The sequence below is a fragment of the Pinus tabuliformis genome, chromosome 6 (genome assembly GCF_031772625.1).
Source record: "Pinus tabuliformis cultivar Carrire ecotype Pingquan chromosome 6, CPIR1, whole genome shotgun sequence".
Classification (NCBI taxonomy): domain Eukaryota; kingdom Viridiplantae; phylum Streptophyta; class Pinopsida; order Pinales; family Pinaceae; genus Pinus; species Pinus tabuliformis.
Window position 1 is genome coordinate 775,524,834 of NC_142292.1, and position 19,631 is coordinate 775,544,464.

At 34.7% G+C, this 19,631-nt stretch overlaps 1 protein-coding gene across 1 annotated transcript; it reads left to right on the plus strand.

The window, feature by feature from the left end:
* Positions 1-5,683: 5,683 nt before the first annotated feature.
* On the plus strand, positions 5,684-19,284 carry LOC149261020 (uncharacterized). The gene is made up of 11 exons (XM_089367259.1): positions 5,684-5,691; positions 6,881-6,947; positions 7,330-7,383; positions 7,470-7,506; positions 7,597-7,612; positions 7,966-7,996; positions 8,110-8,208; positions 11,859-13,694; positions 13,950-14,651; positions 14,878-14,936; positions 19,179-19,284. The coding sequence occupies exons 1-11, from the start codon at positions 5,684-5,686 to the stop codon at positions 19,282-19,284; spliced, it is 3,015 nt and encodes a 1,004-aa protein (XP_089223385.1).
* The last annotated feature ends 347 nt before the right edge of the window (positions 19,285-19,631 follow it).

The window sequence follows — 19,631 nt, forward strand, 5'->3', positions numbered from 1 at the left end:
CTCCGACCCCTACATGCAATCACTCGATAACTTACACCAAGACTGATTTCCCTTGCCGCCACCCACGTACATATTACTCTCCCATCTACTTGAGGTGACCCTACCAACGGTTTCTCTTTCGAGGCGCTCCCCATTAATTTCTTTGATTGCGCCGAGGGTCTCGTACACACCCTGATCGGGGGTAATTGTTTTATAATATAATTACTATGATATATACATATTATTCTAGGTTATTATGAATTTATGGTGGACTATCTCGTTGATAATTTGTAACATAACTTGTTTATCTTTCAGGTGAAAGTGTTTATTAAACATTCCATAAATGTTATTTGCACCTTTCCAAAGAGTGGGTCCACAACCGGTGGTTTGATATGTAAAAGATGTAAATCTAGCTAGAACACTAGTTTTCTATGATGCTAGCCAACGTCCTGATATTGGGTTGCATTCTCCAACCTTAAGTAATGATTTATTTGGATACAAAGCCTCACATGAATCAGGGGATCATTTTTCTCATCTAATAGAAAGTTACATATTTTCCCAAGTTGCAAAGAGAGAATCCAGAAAGTTGGAAATATGAGAAAATATTGAAGATGGTAATAATGATATTGTGTCAGTGGCTAGAAAAGGAGAACTAGATAAAGTTGCAAGTGGACATGATGATTTTATGAATGTTTCAAAATTTAAGAACATGAAATTGCATGACTGTAATTCTAAAATGGATGCATTTGGGAACTAGACTAATTTCATAGAGTAGGGTGTGAGCATCCCTTCAGACCAGGGAGACCAATTGTTGAACATAATTAACTTGGACAGTAATGAGAGAGAGGCATGTAACACTACTAATGACAGACCATGTAACGAATTTGACTTAAGACGGAAGCCATCAAGGAAATGGCAATGTGCTGGAGACTATGCTTTCTTATCAAGATCCCCAACATCTTGTCGAAAGGAGGAATAAAATTAGTTTAATGGAAATAAGTTGGTTGACACAGATGGAATAAAGAATGATAATGAATCCCTTTTGGGCAGAAACACTAAAGATTTGGAAAATGGACAAGAAGGGCCTATGGAAGGAAAAAATCGAAGCAATGTCATGAGAATTTCAAGCCCATGCACGAGACTTCTATCAATGAAAGTTTGTTTATAATTTCAATTCTCGTTGTTCACTGTGTGATGTCAAGATGATGGGTTTTTTGGATGGAAACTTTACAATTTCATTTGATTAGTTGGCTTGTTTGGTCTAGTACAAACTAGAAAGGTTGGCAAGGTAGATAATATTTGGGAGTGTTTTGAAGTCAAGTCCAGAATTGCATTGTAAGATTTGATTCATGCCATTATAAATTAGAACACCTGGTGAATATTGAGCCATGTTGACATGAAATGTAAAATCCTTAGAATCCTTAAGTTGGTATCTCTTGTCAATTAGAGATTAAGAGGCTTCTTGGTTCTTAATTTGTTTTCATGTGCAATTTTTTTATGTTCAAATTGTAATGAAAAACTTTTAAACTAGAATAAGAGCAATTATTAGTGCTCCCTTTTTGTTGCATCTCTATAAATGCCACAATTATGTAATATTTCCATTGTTGTACAATAATATTATTGATTACATTCTGCAATGCAACGTGTGCTTTTCTATTAAATTTTATATTTTCCCATGAAAATTTCTATGTATTTTATTGAATTTTCTTGCACTAAAAGTGCTTGAGTTTTTGCAGTGCAACATGCACTTCCTTAATAATATATGACCTTGTCAAAATGAAAGTAGGTTATCTTTCTTATTGAAATAGCATTATGGTTTTGGCAGAAAATGCTAAAAATTTTGCAGTGCATTTTGCATTCATTTATTGAGATGTGAACTAGTAAAATGAAGATTATTTCTTGTACCAACTTACACTTGAGTGACATGCAGGTATTCAAACCATAAATTTGTGGAGAATGAAGGCTTAGAATTGAATTTTAGAGAGTGAATGATCTAGATTGGATCATTATAATATTTTTCATCCATTTTGATTCTTTCACAGTGGAAAAAGTGGAGTAATCATCTCACATGACCATTTTTAACGACAAGTCCCAGTTTTGCGAATTAGGGGGTCTAAAACCTTTCAGAAGATGTTTGAGGATTTAAATAAAAAAATTTGTAGGGGTAAAAATTTGTTTCTTAAGCACCACATTACCTATAGATATTGTACACTCGAATATATTTCCAACGAGACAAGGAAGACCTCAAATGGAGTCCACATGCAAAAGTTATGCCACATGGAAGTTGACCTTCCTATTTTATCTAGCTTGATTCGAGAGAATGTCACATCAATGCTCATTATTCATGGAAAAGGGATACCACATGATCATGATGAAGAAGACTCTGAAAGAGCTAATATTGTAACTCTAGTTAGCATTTGAAAGATTCAAACATAGCCACTAGTAGGCTATCAGGTTGTGGTATAAACAAACCACTAGGAGGAAAAGAGGTTCCATTCTTTTCAAGTGCATGTTGTTCCATAGATGAGCATAGTGGCTTAGAGTGGATAGAGAGAGAGGAAACATAGAGGGTTTGTGCACTGTAGCATCCCATCGAATATATATGACTCCTTTGTACTTGTATCCATTTCCATTCAAAGAAAGAGATAGCAAATTAGCATCACCTTCTATTTGGGTTTTCTCATGTAAGGGTTTCCTAGATCATATATTGTGTTCATTGTGATTTTTGGGTTTTCTTTATTGTCTTCTATTTTATGTATTTCATCTATTGCATGCATAAGCATAACATAGTAATCAATGGATCTAGAAATTTAAGGAGAAATTAACCCTTATACTGTATATTTAGATTTTCAAATATATTTTAGTAGATGTTTTATGGAGAAATGTCCAGTGGAATATCTACAATAGTTTATGGTTCAATGAAACTGGTTTTCCTTTCCTCTCCCTCGTAGATGTAGGTTGGAAAACTAGTTTCTAAGTATTTTTTAATAAATAATACAATAGGAAATACCTTCTATACACAAAAATTCACTCATTGAAAATTTCAAACACCTTGTTTTTTCCCATGGGTGAAATTTCACCCCTAAATTTTTCTTTTCTTGCAAATACAACTCCAAATGCAAGCCTAGAATATTAACGCAAACATATATAATAAAGGATTTCTCCAAATTGGCATCAAAGGAGGGGCTCCACTTCTTGAGAACTAAAGGAGAATATTCACATTTCCAAGATTATCTCAATTTTACCTCCACAACCTTGGAAAACATAAATGTGAAAGCAACCCACCCTTTGGTTAATATGTGGTGCTAAGAGTAGCAAACAATGGGTCACTACAATGTACCAAATTTAACAAAGCCCCAAGCATTTTCTCTCCCATCGTCCTTCCCTGGAATTGATCTACAAGTGACTGGTTAACTAAGTCCACAAATTGATGTATTTGAATATTGTCCCCTAATACGACACCATTTCTTACACACATTTCTTGCTTCTTATGTTAACAAGTGATTTGTTAACTAAGTCCATGATTTGATGTATTTGAACACCACCCCTTAATACCAAACACACATGACACCCTTTCTTATGCACACATTTCTTGTTTCTCTTTGAGCTAAGACCTCCTTCACCTCTTTTTATGACTCCTTTCTCCACCATTCACCTTGTACAATTTGTCGAGTACTTGATTCACTCCTTCCACTAACTACTCCTTCATCTCATTGAAAAAGACCCAAGTCCTTGCAAGCCCTAAAGTAATGTAATGCCTCCTCCCAAAGCTAACAAGCTCACCTTTGGACCCTCTTTGAGTGATATAGAAGTTGAAACAAACTAGTTATTAGAGACAATGTTTGTTGATGCAATCAAAGACAAAGAACATATCATGAAGAAGTTTTTGAAACTATAACTCCTTTAGGGGAATTGATGACTCTATTAATATTGTTGTATAACTTTGTGTACAAGTCGTATCCTATCAAACACCCAACATTATTGATTAGAGGTCAACACTTCCATAGACAATCCCCACCCTCCACAATTATTGCTTCTCTTTGAGCTAAGGCCCTCTCCACCTCTTTTATAACTTCCTTCTCCACCATTCCCCTTTTACCAATAGTCAACTTCATTCGCTCCTTCCACCAACTACTCTACCTCATGGAAAATACCTAAGTTCTCTACAATCCTTGAAGTCAAGGCTTATCCTAGATCTAAAGAGTTTATTGTTGGATCCTCTTTGAATTATATAAAAGTTGAATTAAACAAGCTACTAAAGCCAAATTTTGATTTAACTTATAATCAATGACAAAGAACAACTATTTTTAAATTAATAAATTAACAATTTTCACTCTTCTCTCCATAAAAAAAGAAATATAACAACTATTACTCTTATATATTAATATTCCAATAAATTTTAAATATTGATATTTGTTTTTAGATCAAACAAATTATAAATATTAACCCATTACAATTAAACAAAATTCTAAATATAATATTAAAATAAATAAAAAATATAAAAATTGAATGGTTAACTTGCTAACTTATCCAAAAAAAATATATAACAAAAAATAACAATATAATAATCATAAATTTAATTTAATACTAAACATAATATTAACCTAAATGAATAACATACTAAATATAATATTAACCTAAATGAATAACATAAAGTTTAAAGTCAAAACATGATAAACTAACATTTGCACTTTAAGGTGCAAAGGGACACGCGGAGCACTAACTGACGTTGTTAAACGGAGGGTTGACTAAATCTCTATAGTGTTGGCTACGAATCTCTCCTCTATAGTGTTAGTAAGAAGAACCTCATAGTAAAAATGTGTTGGGATACTTAAAAAAAAATAAAAATTAATAAACCTTCCACTTAAATATACTAGCAATTGTACTAAAAGGTACAAAGAGAGGCCGATAGATTTATGAAGTTGGAATTGTTGAATTTTTATAAAAGGTCGGGCCACCTTCTTCGCTACTATTGATATTGTACAGTTTATTAAATATGAAATAGAGTAAAAGATATAGGAGACAGTACAGAGTGGGAATGTAAGATCTTTATACTGGAAGTGAAAAAGAGAACAAAGCAGCATGTCAAAGCATAAATACTTAAAGAAAAGCACAAGACTTTCTATTCATTCACATGTATTTAAAAATGCTGACATGACTGAAACAGAAAAGAAGAGAATTAGAAAATTTCATGTAAATGTATTTTATTTTAAAAACAAACAACTAACCACTCTATAAATGTCATTGCAGAAGCCCATGTAAGGTAAACATATTCCTATATAACTTTTTTGAAAAAAGAAACAAAGATAACTTAACGTGAGTAGCATAACATCTAGCATTCCATGAACAATAGAAACCACACTCAAAAGCCCAAATCTATGTAAACTGAGTTTTTTTATTAAAATTGTAGGTACAAAAAAACTTATGACACTCCATAACTATGCATCATGTTTGGTGGAACATAGTAGACTTATTACACTTGAATACTTCTAAATATTTTACTTGGTATTGTGTGTTTATCACAAGCAATTATACAGGAGATAGTTAAATGCTTTGCAATGTATTTTTTGAAATTTTACATATGGTCTACACATAGAGACATGTTTGGTAGCTAATAACTAAACATATATACAATGAAAGTATTAGTTGGCTTCTAAACATATGTACAATAAGAGCATTTTATTACATATAGATGTAATTGACAATGAGCAGGTAATCATATAGGCATGATGGGCAATGTTTGCTGGGGCAGGATGCTGAATTTCTTGGCAATACTCATACAACAATCATAAATAGCCTGTATCCATACCTGTTTCCATCAAAAAATAAAATATTGTAAGTGACAATGGATGTGTTTGACGAAAGCATGTTTTTTAAAGCGCTGAAGTAAAATAAATGATTTTTTAAAGAAATTTCTAAATTACAGCGAATGCTAGACCTTGCTGTTCTTGGCGGGAAATATTATGTTTGAATATTTGAAATAAAATAAATGATTTCAAGCTAATATAAAATCATATGAGGTTAAATGTAATAGAAAGCAAATGTATGTAAAATTTGGTTATTGCAGCAAGTGGTGTTTACCATGTGGGTAATTCTGGAAAACAGGTTGTACGATTGGCTAGAGTATATTCTCCTACATAGATTTTGATGCAAGCAATGATTCCTCTTGTTGTCTATGCTTAAGATATGGATTCTTGTGCATTTATGCAATACGCGAGAATGGGAATGCTGGATTGATTTGAATGTCTGCCAATGAACGCACTCTTGAAATTGCAGTGAACGTTAGCCCTTGTCGTTCTTTGGTGCCGATGTCTACTGTTGCTTTGTCTAATGTCATTCCTTGTGACTTGTGTATAGATCTTTTCCAGGAAAAAATACACAGATCTTTTTCCGGAAGAAAAGACTTATAAATATAAACAAAATAAAAAAAAAATTGAAGTATCCAGTTTTTTATCAAAATTTTACTGATAATATTAAATTTCGTTGTCATGATTATAATTAAATAATAATAACAAAAATATATATATATATATATATATACACACTTAATAATTAAATGATAATAAAGAATGTATCTGTACTTATTTTTTTGTTTTAAAATAAAGTTATTTAAAATATTGAGCCAACATTACAAACAATACTCAACCTATTCTATTCAAAAGTTTCCACAATATATATAATCTCATGTAGGAAATCTCTGTACGTCTCCTTATTATCTACCTTGACCATCAATACTGTAGCAGATTCTATTCCATAGATTTTCCAGCATACCAACGAAGTATTCAACATATTCTGCAAACTCCTTGTCAATCGAAAAGTACGTATCTCCTCACTCTTTATTTATGCGAACCCCTAATGTAATCCCTGAGTGAACGTTGAAAACATTGATGTTGCCCAACAGCTGTGAGAAAGGTACTGGGAATATAGTGCTCATTCTATCAGAAATTGATTGCTATGCAGCTGCTCTGGTTTGTTAGTGCGAACAGGGTTGTACCGGACTTTACACCTTAGATGGGCCCATTATTGCTCTGTGGAAGTTGCTTAAGTTTTCCATACAGGGGGTGTCAGTTCTTCTGCGTTCCAGTTCCCCTAGACAGAAAGTCGGTCAGTCATGAGTATAATTTACTATGCACGTGGTAGCTCAGTGCGTCAGATGAGTTTGAGAGAGTGCTTCAGTTAGGCAGAAGCAAAGCCTTTTGATTCACTGGAACGCATTGAACAAAATATGAAATTCAGAAACAGCTCATCGATTGCCGACTGACGGGGGTCGTTGTAAACTTTCGTGGAATGAAATTTAACGTTTGACAGCACGTTTTTCTGTTTTATAAATGCCTGTAATGATGAATAAAGATTCTGGAACGTCAACAGCGACAACACTGCCAGGTTAAAAAAGAAATAAAAACGGTAAATTGCAATTTAACAGTTAAGTTATCCGTTGCAAATTGCAGTGGTTCGCTGGTTCGTTATAAATTGTAACGGTTGGTTTACAGGCAGAGGCTTCCGGCAGTACAGTACTACTGCCATCTGGTAAAATATGTTCAAGGTTGTTTGCATAGGACATTGTTTAAGATTGGTAATGCTATCTGGTAATTGGATTTGAATTGTGTAACCTTCCAGATAAACATGCAACCAGGTTAGGCTAAAAAGGGCAATATGAACTGATGCACTTTGAATGGCTCCGAGGATTGCAGGGGACAGAGTATCTCCTGTGTGAAGTTTCTCATGAGAATTTGTAAGAAAATACAATAAAGAGGTCGTATATCGATTTATAATAAACGAAAAAAACAACTATAACAACATGACGACCATAACTAATGATATTTAAACCATCCGAATCAGATAAATATTTCTGAGTTTAGAGGTATCTAATAGCGCAAGAGGCATGACAAGAGTTGTCTATTCAATATATCTATACATCTGAGCTAGTAGAGCCCAACCCAAATCTCGTGCACATAAGTACTCTCCATATAATTCTATACAGTATAGACGTTACGCCTCTGTCGCCAATTACAATACGGTAAACAAGACGAAAGGATTTAACATGAAAGGATTTCTACAGATTATAAATTAAAAATATTGAATGCGACATGAATGTTACAGAATGCACGAGTGTTTGGTATGTGGAAGTAGGGGAGCCAAGAGAACTTACGCCAATTAGTGGTGTTTGGGAGAAGGAAACGCGTAGGCGCCACCGCGGCGACCACGAGGGAGTGGAGATTTGTGGAGATGGTACCGCTCAATAAAAAGGGCAATATGAACTGATGCACTTTGAATGGCTCCGAGGATTGCAGGGGACAGAGTATCTCATGTGTGAAGTTTCTCATGAGAATTTGTAAGGTGATGGTAGATGAAGCTCAGTGTTGGCCAAAAAGAGCAACAACAACTGTCAAGGAAAAAGCAATGAAAATATCTTCCACAGTGAAAATATCTTCAAGAGATAAAAGAATTGGAAAAAGCAGTAATGCAACTCAAAGGGCCGGGTTCAATGCACAACAGAACTGGAGGTGAAAATAAAGAAACTCATATATTTAGAAAAAGGAGTGAACTTCAAATCAACGGTTGAAACTGTCAAACTTGATCAAACGGTTCAGGTTAAAAGTGTTGACAATTGTTGATGCATAGGAAGGCCTATCGGCCTAAATATTATATAAAAGAAAGAAAGAAAGAAATTATTTTAATCTTCACTGACGTCGTTAAACGGAGAGTTGACTAAACGAATCTCTATAGTGTTAGTAAGAAGAACCTCACAATAAAAATATCTTGGGGACACTTAAAAAAATAAAAATTAATAAACCCTCTAGTTAGATATAACATTACATGAAGGAAAGAAAGAAATAAATTATTTTAACGTCCACGAGGCTAAAGATAGCTTATGGGACAAATTGCTTCTTCATTTGCTTGATGTATTCGACCTTTTTTCTATGAAGCTTCACAATAAATGCTCCCAGTTTCTTAACAAAACAAACCCCTCACTAAATAGATTATCTCAAGAGCTAGCTCTCAACATATGTGCTTAACTTTCCCTGTTGTCTTTAAAGGCCTCACATTCTAAAATGAAATGTAACTTTCCTTGTTGTCTTTGAAGGCCTCACATTCTAAATGAAATGTTTTTCTGTTTCCACTTTTCCAGAAGAACAAAAAATGCATACTCTTTCCTCCCACACTTTTTTTGGCCTTTTCCAAAGCTTTATTTCACAATGGAGTTGATGAGAATTAGTCCTTAACTTAGCAAAACGATTTTTGGCTTTCCAGAAAATATTGGCCTCTGTACATGCTTTTAGTTGATGACTATAAATAAGATCAAACACTTTAATAATATTAACTTACCCAAACAATGTATAAAATAAAATAATAATAAATTATAAAATAAAATTAAGGTTAGAAAAAGACTCCATGCTAGGGCCACCTTTGCATTAAATTTTATTAAAACCATAATCACAACTGTAGAATAGTGTATGGCCCCATTCTATTGGAACACAAAAGCAAAAGGAATGCTGGGGAGAAAAGCAAAAAACATCTCAATTGAATTTTGAATTTCCTGATAAACAGTTTTAAGCCGTCGGATCACTGAACGGCTGAGATCCAACTGATCCATTGAGCATGCAGTTTCCACTAATTCGCCCATTTATTTATGTTCTGCTCCCCCATTTAACTATGTTCCGCTTCTTAGGTAGGCTGCGTGTATGTTTGTTATGTGGAGGGCTTTCTGTGTATGTGTCTCTGTATATATTGCGTGTTTGTTTGTGTATATATTGTCTCTTTATGTGATGTCTGTTCAATTTTGTGATATCTGTCTGTTCAATCGTGGATGTTGTGTCTGTAATTCTGTGATATTTGTGTCAGCGTTTTCCTAAGACTGAGTTCATTGAAAGGGGATGGGTTCGATGGGCCAAGGTGTTCTTATTTATTGTGAAGTATGTCAAAATCTTCATCATAGTTTTCATCTTCACCTTGATATAATTGGGGAAATCAATTTGTCCATTTAAATTTGATTTCCGATTTGTGGTATTAATTTATAATAACAGGAAACAATTTGTAATAATCTGCGAAATCAATTTTCCCATTTAAATTTGATTTCTGGGAATTCTAAAAATGAGAACAGAAAATGGTGGGATGCTCCATCATCACCATCAGGTAGCTGTCATTTCTAGGTAAAAAAAATATATGCCCTTTTCGTCTCCAATTCCATGCTCTTCTCTACTCACATATAATTTCTATTATCATCCATTTTTTATTATTAGATACAGATTTTGAATGTTATAGTTTCATTATAACTTCTATTAAATTTGATTTTTAATTTGTAATAACAGGAAACACTGTATTGACCATGGCTGGGGATGTTGGGTAACAACAATTGCAAGTGTTCAGCGGTTGAGAATTCTCACCATCAGGTAGCTGTCCTTTCTCCATTAAGTGGCTGTGAATTCTACATGAGTCTCCCTGAAACAAATCGATGGGTTTTTTCCTTTAGTTATTTTTCGTTTAGTTATTTTGGGATTTTGCTGTTATCTAAGGGTTGTTGAGACAGATGACATCCACACGAGAAGTGGGCTGCCTTGCCCAATTGTTACCCTGTCAGGTACAATTCTTTGCATCTTGATCATAATATAAGACATAAAGATGCAAAAAATTTTACTGGCTCTGTGATCACACAATTTAGGTCCAAGATTATGATAAAGTTTAAGAATCTGATTGAGGTTTTTTTTTTGGCGCCAATTTCCGTGACATGTCTCTGATATCCTCGACACATTACATGTTCAATCCTTCGACCCCAATGCACCTATTTCCTTTCTGCCAAGCAGGGCTGCCATTTTCTGGCAGGATACTGTCCTGCTCGATAGCTATGATTATATAACATAACCAAAGACGTGCCACTCACATAATCCCCTTCCTCAAAGGGTGCCTCTGTTTTTATCACCTCCGAAATTTGATTAATCTTTGCAGACGTAGAGATGATGAAGGCGAAGGATATAACTGAATTGCATCATCCATGTATCTTGCGGGAGAACTGCTCACCGCTCTCTAAAACAAGGGTTTATCATTACACAGACTATGGTTTCTTGGGGATTTAAATATTTTTATGAACTGATTGCCGATTGTTGCGCTGTCAAATCCCTTTTTCTACACGTCTCTCCCAAAATTAACGTTATTCCACCTGTTAATTTACTTATTAAGGATTTTCAGTGTCTTTGGGGCTTTTACTTATTAAGGATTTTCAGTGTCCTTGGGGCTTTTAGAATGGAAATAACAACAACTAATGTGATGATAACCCCTGCACTGATATTGTATGAGAAACACACCTCATTTCAAGGTCCATTTTTTAGCCGAATTCTGAATTCTACTCAACACACTTCTTCATTATGAATTGCATGATGCACATATGATGTGGGAGATTTGGAGAGCCATGATGCACATATGACATTTCGAGACAAACTGTCCCAAATTAGGAAAGTGGTAAAGAACGGCAATACAAAAAAACACTCGCAGACAGAATGGCTCTTCAAGAAGTGCAAAAGGACTTAGACCGAATCTCAAATTTTTTGAAGACCAACTCGCTCCCTTTCAATTTGAGATGTCGTCTCAATGAACTTGAAAAAAGGAAACAATTTTTACTAAAGCAGGAAGAATCAACTTGGCGGTTAAAAAGCAGGGCAATATGGCTCAAGGAAGGGGACCAGAACTCCAAATTCTTCCATAAGTATGCAAATGCCAGAAGGGAGAGAAACTCCATATGGAAGATCAGTGATGGTCAGGGAGGCTTTCTCTTCTCACAACAAGAAATCACAAATGAAGTTGTGAGACATTTTAAAAATCAATTCAAAAGAAAGGAAAATTGCAGCTTTTAGGATATCCTATGGGGTATTGACCTGGCTCCCCAGATGTTTGACGACGCAAAAAATGAAAGTCTATTCCAGCCCATTTCAGAGGAGGAGCTTCTTGGAGTAATGAAGGCCTTTAAGAAGGATAAATGTCCTGGCCCGGACGGCTGGACTATTGATTTCTTCATTCACTTCTTTGACATCATTAAATTAGATCTGTTGAGAATGGTCGAAGCAGCAAGAATCTCTGGTAGCATTCATCAGATTATTTCCTCCACGCAGATAGCTCTTATCCCAAAGAATTTGGAAGCAGTCACCTTTAATGATTTCAGGCCAATCTCTTTATGCAACATATCCTTCAAGATCATCACGAAAATCATTGCTGAAAGATTGAAAGCGACCTTAGCCAGCTTCTTAACAAAGGATCAGCATGCTTTCTTAAAGGGGAGGAATATACTGGACGCTGTGGCAAACACTCAAGAAGGCCTGTTCTCCATGGTCTCCAATAAAACAGAAGCTGCCATTCTGAAAATTGACTTACAAAAAGCTTTCGACTGTTTAGACTGGGGTTTCATCAGATGTTTGCTTGCTAAAATTGGCCTGAAATCAAATGCCATCAACTGGATCATGGCATGTATCGAGAATGTGAACTATTCAATCATCATCAATGGAATTCCCTCCCCTTTCTTCATAGCAGAAAGAGGGCTGCGCCAAGGGTGCCCTCTCTCTCCGCTGTTGTTCATCCTAGCAATGAACTCTTTGAGCCTCCATATCAATAAGGCAGTCTCTGAGAACAGATGCAGGGCCGTGAAGATTTGCAGGAACAACTTCATCTCGCACAATTTGTTTGTCGATGATGTGCTCATTTTTGCAATGCTGTGCAGATTATCGTGGATATGTCTAAATGATATATTAAATAAGTTTCAAAGCGCCACTAGTTTACAGATAAACAAGTCTAAGTCCACTCTCTACCACAACGATGCCAACATGGAAACAGTGGAATGGATATCTTTGCTGTTTGGAGTAGAAGCGAGATCACTCAAGGACGGTATTAAATACCTGGGTTTTCAGCTAAAGGCAAAGGGCTACACTAAGGACGATTGGCAATGGCTTATTGATAGATACTACAAAAAGATCTCCGCCTGGGAATATAAATATCTATCCCTGGCTGGCAGAATCGTTTTATCCCAAGCCGTTCTATCTCAACTTGCAGTATATTGGGCCCACATCTTCTTTCTCCCGGCCAGCATCATACAGAAAATGAACAAGTTGACCGCAAACTTCATATGGGGAGGTAGATCGGTAAAAGGAAAATATCATCTCACCAGCATGAAGAAAATCTCTCGGCCAAAATCCTCAGGTGGCTGGGGCTTGCTTGACTTGAGGGCCTTCGGGAAAGCACTTCTGTGCAGGTCGCTATGGAGGGGAATTTTTGGGAAAGGGCCCTGGAGCACTACCATTAACTTAAAATATATGAGAGGCAAGAGTATGGAATATTGGTTTCGCCTAGGAAGGATTGGAGCCAGGAATGGTTCTGCGATATGGCTCAGCCTCCGCAAGATCGAGCAATACTTCCTATCGAATCTGAGATGGTCCCTACAATCTGGCAGCAATATCTTCATTGGTCTTGACCCCATCATGAGCGGGCATGAGAATATCTCCATTCCCGAAAACATCCTTTTTTTCCTACACAACAAAGGCTTTTTTACATGGGACAAGCTTATTTCAGGATGGCAAGGCCCCCTCCCTTCATGGAAATCGACCATGGATCTAGGTTTATCGGGGCATATGGAAAATCAGTGGAACACTGTCACAAATGTATTGAGAAGTTGTGGTTTTTACAGGTCTAATCCGCATGATTATCTCATCTGGAAGGTGCCTTCTACTGACATACAGGTTCGCGTCAAGGACATATATACTGACCTGCTAGGTTTATTGCCCACGATTTCTTGCCCCATCTTCCCCACAGTTTTTTGGAAAACAGGTTGCTCTCCTAAATTAATTTACTTCTCGTGGCTGGTGTTTAACAACAAAAATCTGTCCTAGGAGAATTTAAAAAAGAGACAGTGGCACGGGCCGAGCAGATGCCACATGTGCCATTCAGAAGAAGAAACAAACTATCATATGTTTTTCCAATGTAAATCCATTCAGCAAATATGGCGTGAACTGGCAACATTGTATGGTTTCCCCCTAGTCAATCATGTTTCTACTTTCGCAGCTTTTGAATGGTGGAGTGGACAGAGAGAGATATGGCGCCCCTTCATTATTATTGTCCTATGGTGTGCATGGAAGTGGAGGAACAGAATTATCTTCAATAATGTAAAAGAGCCTCTCATTGATATTTCACAACACATTATTTCCATCTATGACACAGTTCCGAAAAAGCTTCCCAAATCGACAGCATCAATCCGAAATGGACACGAAGTTTCTCAAGTGGTCTCTCAAGCCTGCTTCCCAAAGGCTTTTTTTGATGGCGCTGCCCAGCGGAACTCATGTGGCTGCGGGGTTCTCATTCTTATGGACGAGAGTCTTCATTACAGTCTTTCTTGGAATGCAGGAAATGGCACCAACAGCTTGGCTGAGGCAAAGGCCCTTGCTGGTCTCCTTGCCTTATTTTTTCTTGATATAAATGCCATTTCTATTTTTGGAGACTCAAAAATCATGGTCGATCATGTAAATGGTAGAAGCCAAATCAGGTGTCCCCACCTATCTGTTTGGATGGACAGGATCATGTTATATTGGGGCCTTTTGCAAGACTGCTCCATCCAGCACATCTACAGGGCTCAGAACTGGCGTGCCGACAATCTGTCAAAGGATGGTCTCCATCTTGTCCCAGGCTCCTGGTCCCTTGAGGTAAGGTCTGGAGGGGAATCCTTCTTCATCCAGGACTTCTCTCTCCCAGGCTTTTGATCCACTGATCCAGTTTTTCATCCTTTTTGGCTTCTCATCGCTTTTGTTCGGCTTATATGTGTCATATTGGCATAAGGGGCCTCTCCTTCATGTATCTGTTTTGTTTTCTGCATTGTATCTGTTGTATATGCTTATGTATTTGCTCATCTACATGTTCCTGATTATGTAGCTCGTATCTGCTATATCTGCTTTGAATCTGCTCATCTACCGGGTACAGCTCTCCTTCAAGTATCTGTATACATGTATTATCTGCTTCCTTCTTCGAGGATCCTCTCCCTCGAGCTATTTCCTCATATGAATTATGTAACAATCTGCTCTGTTATATTTTCTCAATATAATACAATATTGCTTTTTATTTCTGAAAAAAATGATGTGGGAGATTTGGAGATCAAGGCTCTTTAAAGCATGGGTTTATCATTATGTAGATTATGGTTTCTGGGGATTTAACCTTTTTTTTTTTTTAATGAATTTATTACTGATGGTTTCACTGTCAAATCTCTCTATCTACACGTCTCTCTCCCGAAATTAACTTATTTTACTTGTCCATTTACTATTAAGGATCTAATTTTTTTTTAATGAATCGATTACTGATTGTTTCACTGTCAAATCCCTGTATCGACACGTCTCTCCCCCAAAATTAACTTATTCTACCAGGAAAAATGCTCAAGATAAAAATTTGCGATAATTACATTATTGCATTTGTTATGGATACGAGTTTTGGAGATGTTCAATTAACTTATTACACCTGTCAATTTAGTGATTAAGGATATTCAATGTCCTCTGGGTTATTAGAATGAAAATAATAACCAGAGTGTGATGATAATACATGCACTGAGCATTGGAGGATAACACACTTCTTTTCAAATTCTGTTTTCTATTTAATTTATTTTGTCAATTTTTTTAAAGATTTTTTTAATTTTAATTTTTTTAAATCTATCTAAAATTAATATGGTCATTTTAATCTTAAATTTTCTTAGTTATTTTAATTTGTTGAGATGATAGAATTTGAATGTTTTTTCTTAATTTTTTATTTTCTAAACATGTTTAAAATCAATATGGTCATTTTAATTTTAAATTTACTCAATTAAACATAAAATGTAATTTCTCTATTATTTTTTTTAGCCTAACCAATTGTCTTTTTCTAGAGGCTAAAGGCACAATTAAAAAGATTCAAGAAAAACAATTCTAGCTAACTTCCATATGCCAAGCACAAAAAATTTCTCTCCTATTGTTTACTCATTTCAAAAAACTATTTGAAGACATATAAGATATTGCATTCATCGGAGCTATCAATTAGAAATAAAAAAACTAACCATCTTCTAGTAATACTCACAAAGGAATCGCCAATCTTCCACTATTCCAATGGTCCAAGATTTGCAAATGTGGTTATGAAGTTGAACATGCATGAATCGTCAAATTCATATTTTGGCGGTAATCACAAAATAAAGAAGTGAAAACCTATGCTCCTTGCTACAATCAGAAACTCATTTTCAAAACAACTCATTCCAAATTGATAACCTTTGAGGTGCACAAGGGAAAACTATGTGAGCATTTAGGACTATCTATGCTATTGAGATGGAGTGCATCTAAGACTATATGCTTATCCCTTGTAGTGCAAGTTGGTGTGGGATCACAATCCTTTTACTTGGTATAACCAAACAACTGAGATTTTACATATATAACAAATGGTAGAAGAATGTTACTTATATAACAAATGAATGATTGTGACATCTCCAAATGAATAGATACAAACCATAAATTTGTATCATTCAACCATCTTTCCATGTAGTGGAATTGTATGAATGGTGTATTTAACAATATCTATACATGTTTAGTTATTTGTTAATGTATATTTTTCTTGACATGGCTATAGAGGGTTATTATCTTTGTAAACTAGTGTTGAAACTTAAACTTTTTATGGACTAGAGGTCAAAATCAATGTACTAAGCTATATCTCTAATTATAATCCTCTCAACTGGGTTTACCTTAGGTGGTGGGAAGGAATGATTGTCATCCTCTTCACCTAGATTCAATTCCTACAAGTGACATGTTGAGCTCATATATAGTAAATTGATGTAATAACATTAAGCCTTTATTGTAAATTTTAGTTGCCATAGAGTGTATCAATTGAACTATGAGTCATTTTCATTTACCATTTTTTTTGTTTTTATTCATTTTTTAGTATTTTAGATTAAACCATTTTTTGGGATTTTATTCATTTTTTTAGTATTTTAGATTAAATAGAAAAATAAATAAGTTCAATAATATATGAACAAATGAATGACTAAAATACTAAATTTATGAAAAAATGTGGATATTTAAAAAGAATTATAGAAGCTAGATTTAATAAAGAATTTACTCCATGGCACTTGCTAGCTTGTATCCATATGAAAAACATTAATTAATTAGTGTGAGTAAGATTTACTAACCACTACTCTTACAAGATGAAAGGTTTCATTGTCTTCTCTTCCTCGGCATAGAAGTTACAAAACAACAATTGTAAATATTAAAATAACAAGGAAAAATAGAAAAGTTGGAACTAGTATCGAGGGTAGTAAAATTAAACTAAGTATAGATTTAAAGATAAGAACTTAGAAAATAAAGTGATCTAAGTAACATTAATATGGAAATTCTTCTAAATTATTTGTTGCAATTAAATATGAATTCATATGATATTGATTTGAAAACTATTCTAAACTATTTAGCGTAGACTTCATTTAAAAATTAGATAAGAAGTATTGGTTACCTGCTAATAGAGAATAATAACATAAAAAAAACATTATATAAAACTCCACCACCTTTTACCCTCAAACAATCCTCAACTAACATAAATAATTGACTGGGAGAGGAAAGTAAATCGATATAGATAAATAAGGTGATTAAGATAGGGAAATAGAGATTAGTGAAGTTTTAAAGTTTTTGAGACAAACATATAGATGTGGTTGCAAAGGTAAATTCATAGTGCCTCTCCTTATCTGTTTCATGACTTGCTTATAATATTAAGATTCTCTATCCTAATAATTTATTTTTTTTCTTTAAGTTGCAAAAACAACAAATCCTTCATCACCCCATTGCATCCCATTGCATATTCCAAGCCAACCCCAACAACACTTCGAATAAATAATGAGGGGATGCACCTCTATGGTGTGAAATTAAAATAGGAATAGGATTGTGAAAGACAATATATAAACTAATGAAATGGCGTTTGCTTGAATTCAATTCAATTCAATCTATTGTCCATTTGGAAAAATTATGTTCTCAATGCAGTAGTAGTTATCTTCATATTGTTCATTTACCTAAGTAGTTAATTATGTTATATTGTAATCCAAATATAATCAATTGTCATAATGTAAAATTTGTTACTCCTTGTCAAGTAATATAACAAATCAAATTAACAGAACTACCTACCTAAATTACAAGTTAGATGCACTTATTAGCAATGTTTGATATTTGTTGCATGACACAACTAGGTTCCTAAATGACAAAAGTTGTAGTCTAATTGCTAGATGTTATTTCCCTTTTCCATGCATTTTTTTCCTGGTCAATTTTGCCTAAAATTCAAGGGATTTGCAAGGCACAAATCTATTTATACATTCAAAAACACATCTAAAGTTTAAAAAACTAAAAATTTTATCCTAGCCAAAAATTATATAGTTGAAGCACTAGATTCACAACAAATTAAATTAATTCTCAATCTTAAAATTATTATATATGAAGGAAAAATAAAACAATTATGGAAATAAATAATAATTAACTTCAAATTCTTTATATATATATATATATATATAAACACTTTCTTAATAATTTATTTACACCCCTCTTTAAAATTAATAAGAAGAAAAAGATTGAATGAGAATTTTTTGATTTTGATAATGCTATACATCACTAATAATACTACAGTGTGGAGATTTTTTTGATCAAAAGAAATCAAGAACATCCCCTAGAGCACATTTAATTAAAAACCCTGGTGAAAAATAATACATTATGTTTAAAAAAATGACAGGTTGGAAATTGGATGTAATATTATTTTTTAATAAAAATAATTTTTAATTTATGATGAATTTTATATGTTATAAATTTGGAAAGTTATTTTTAATTGTAATGGGGTGATTTTTTATTTTTTCAAATCTCATCATAAGAGTGTTTAAATCTTTCTTTTATGATTGAAATAGATTCAATATCATCAAGAACCTTTTAGATACCCAAAACTCTAAAATTTAACAGCTATAACCTAAAAGAAAGATCTCTTATATCTCTTATCCATTGCTTACTACAGCTTTTTGGAAAACAAGGTGTGCTCCCAAGTTCATTTACTTCACATGGTTGGTTTTTTATAATAAAAACCTGTCGTGGGAGAACTTACGGAAAAGAAATTGGCATGGGCCGAGCAGACGCCAAATGTGTGAATCGGCAGAGGAATCAAATTTTCATATGTTCTTTCAATGCAACTCCATTCTGCGAATATGGCAGGATCTGGCTTTTCTATATGGATTTCCTCTCGTTTCACATGCATCTACTCAAGCTGCTTTCGTTTGGTGGGGTAGGCAGCGAGAATCATGGAGGCCGATCTTTGTGACTGCTTTATGGTGTGCCTGGAGTTGGCGGAACAATAAAATTTTTAACGATGCAAAGGTGCCTCTCATGGATATTACACAAAACATTTCTCTCCTTCTCGGCTCTGTCCCCAAAAAGAGTCCAAGAATGAAAAAGTCCAACAAGAATGGGCTGCCTGATCCTCTCCTTAGGCCCCCGATGGCCTTTTTTAATGGCGCTGCCCAACGAAATTCTTGCGGCTGTGGGGTTTTCATAATCATAAGCGAGCATCTTCAATACAGACTGGCTTGGAATGCTGGTAATGGGACAAACTGCATGGCGGAGGCGATGGCCCTTGCCAGTCTGCTCGCTTTCTGTAACTATTTTGAC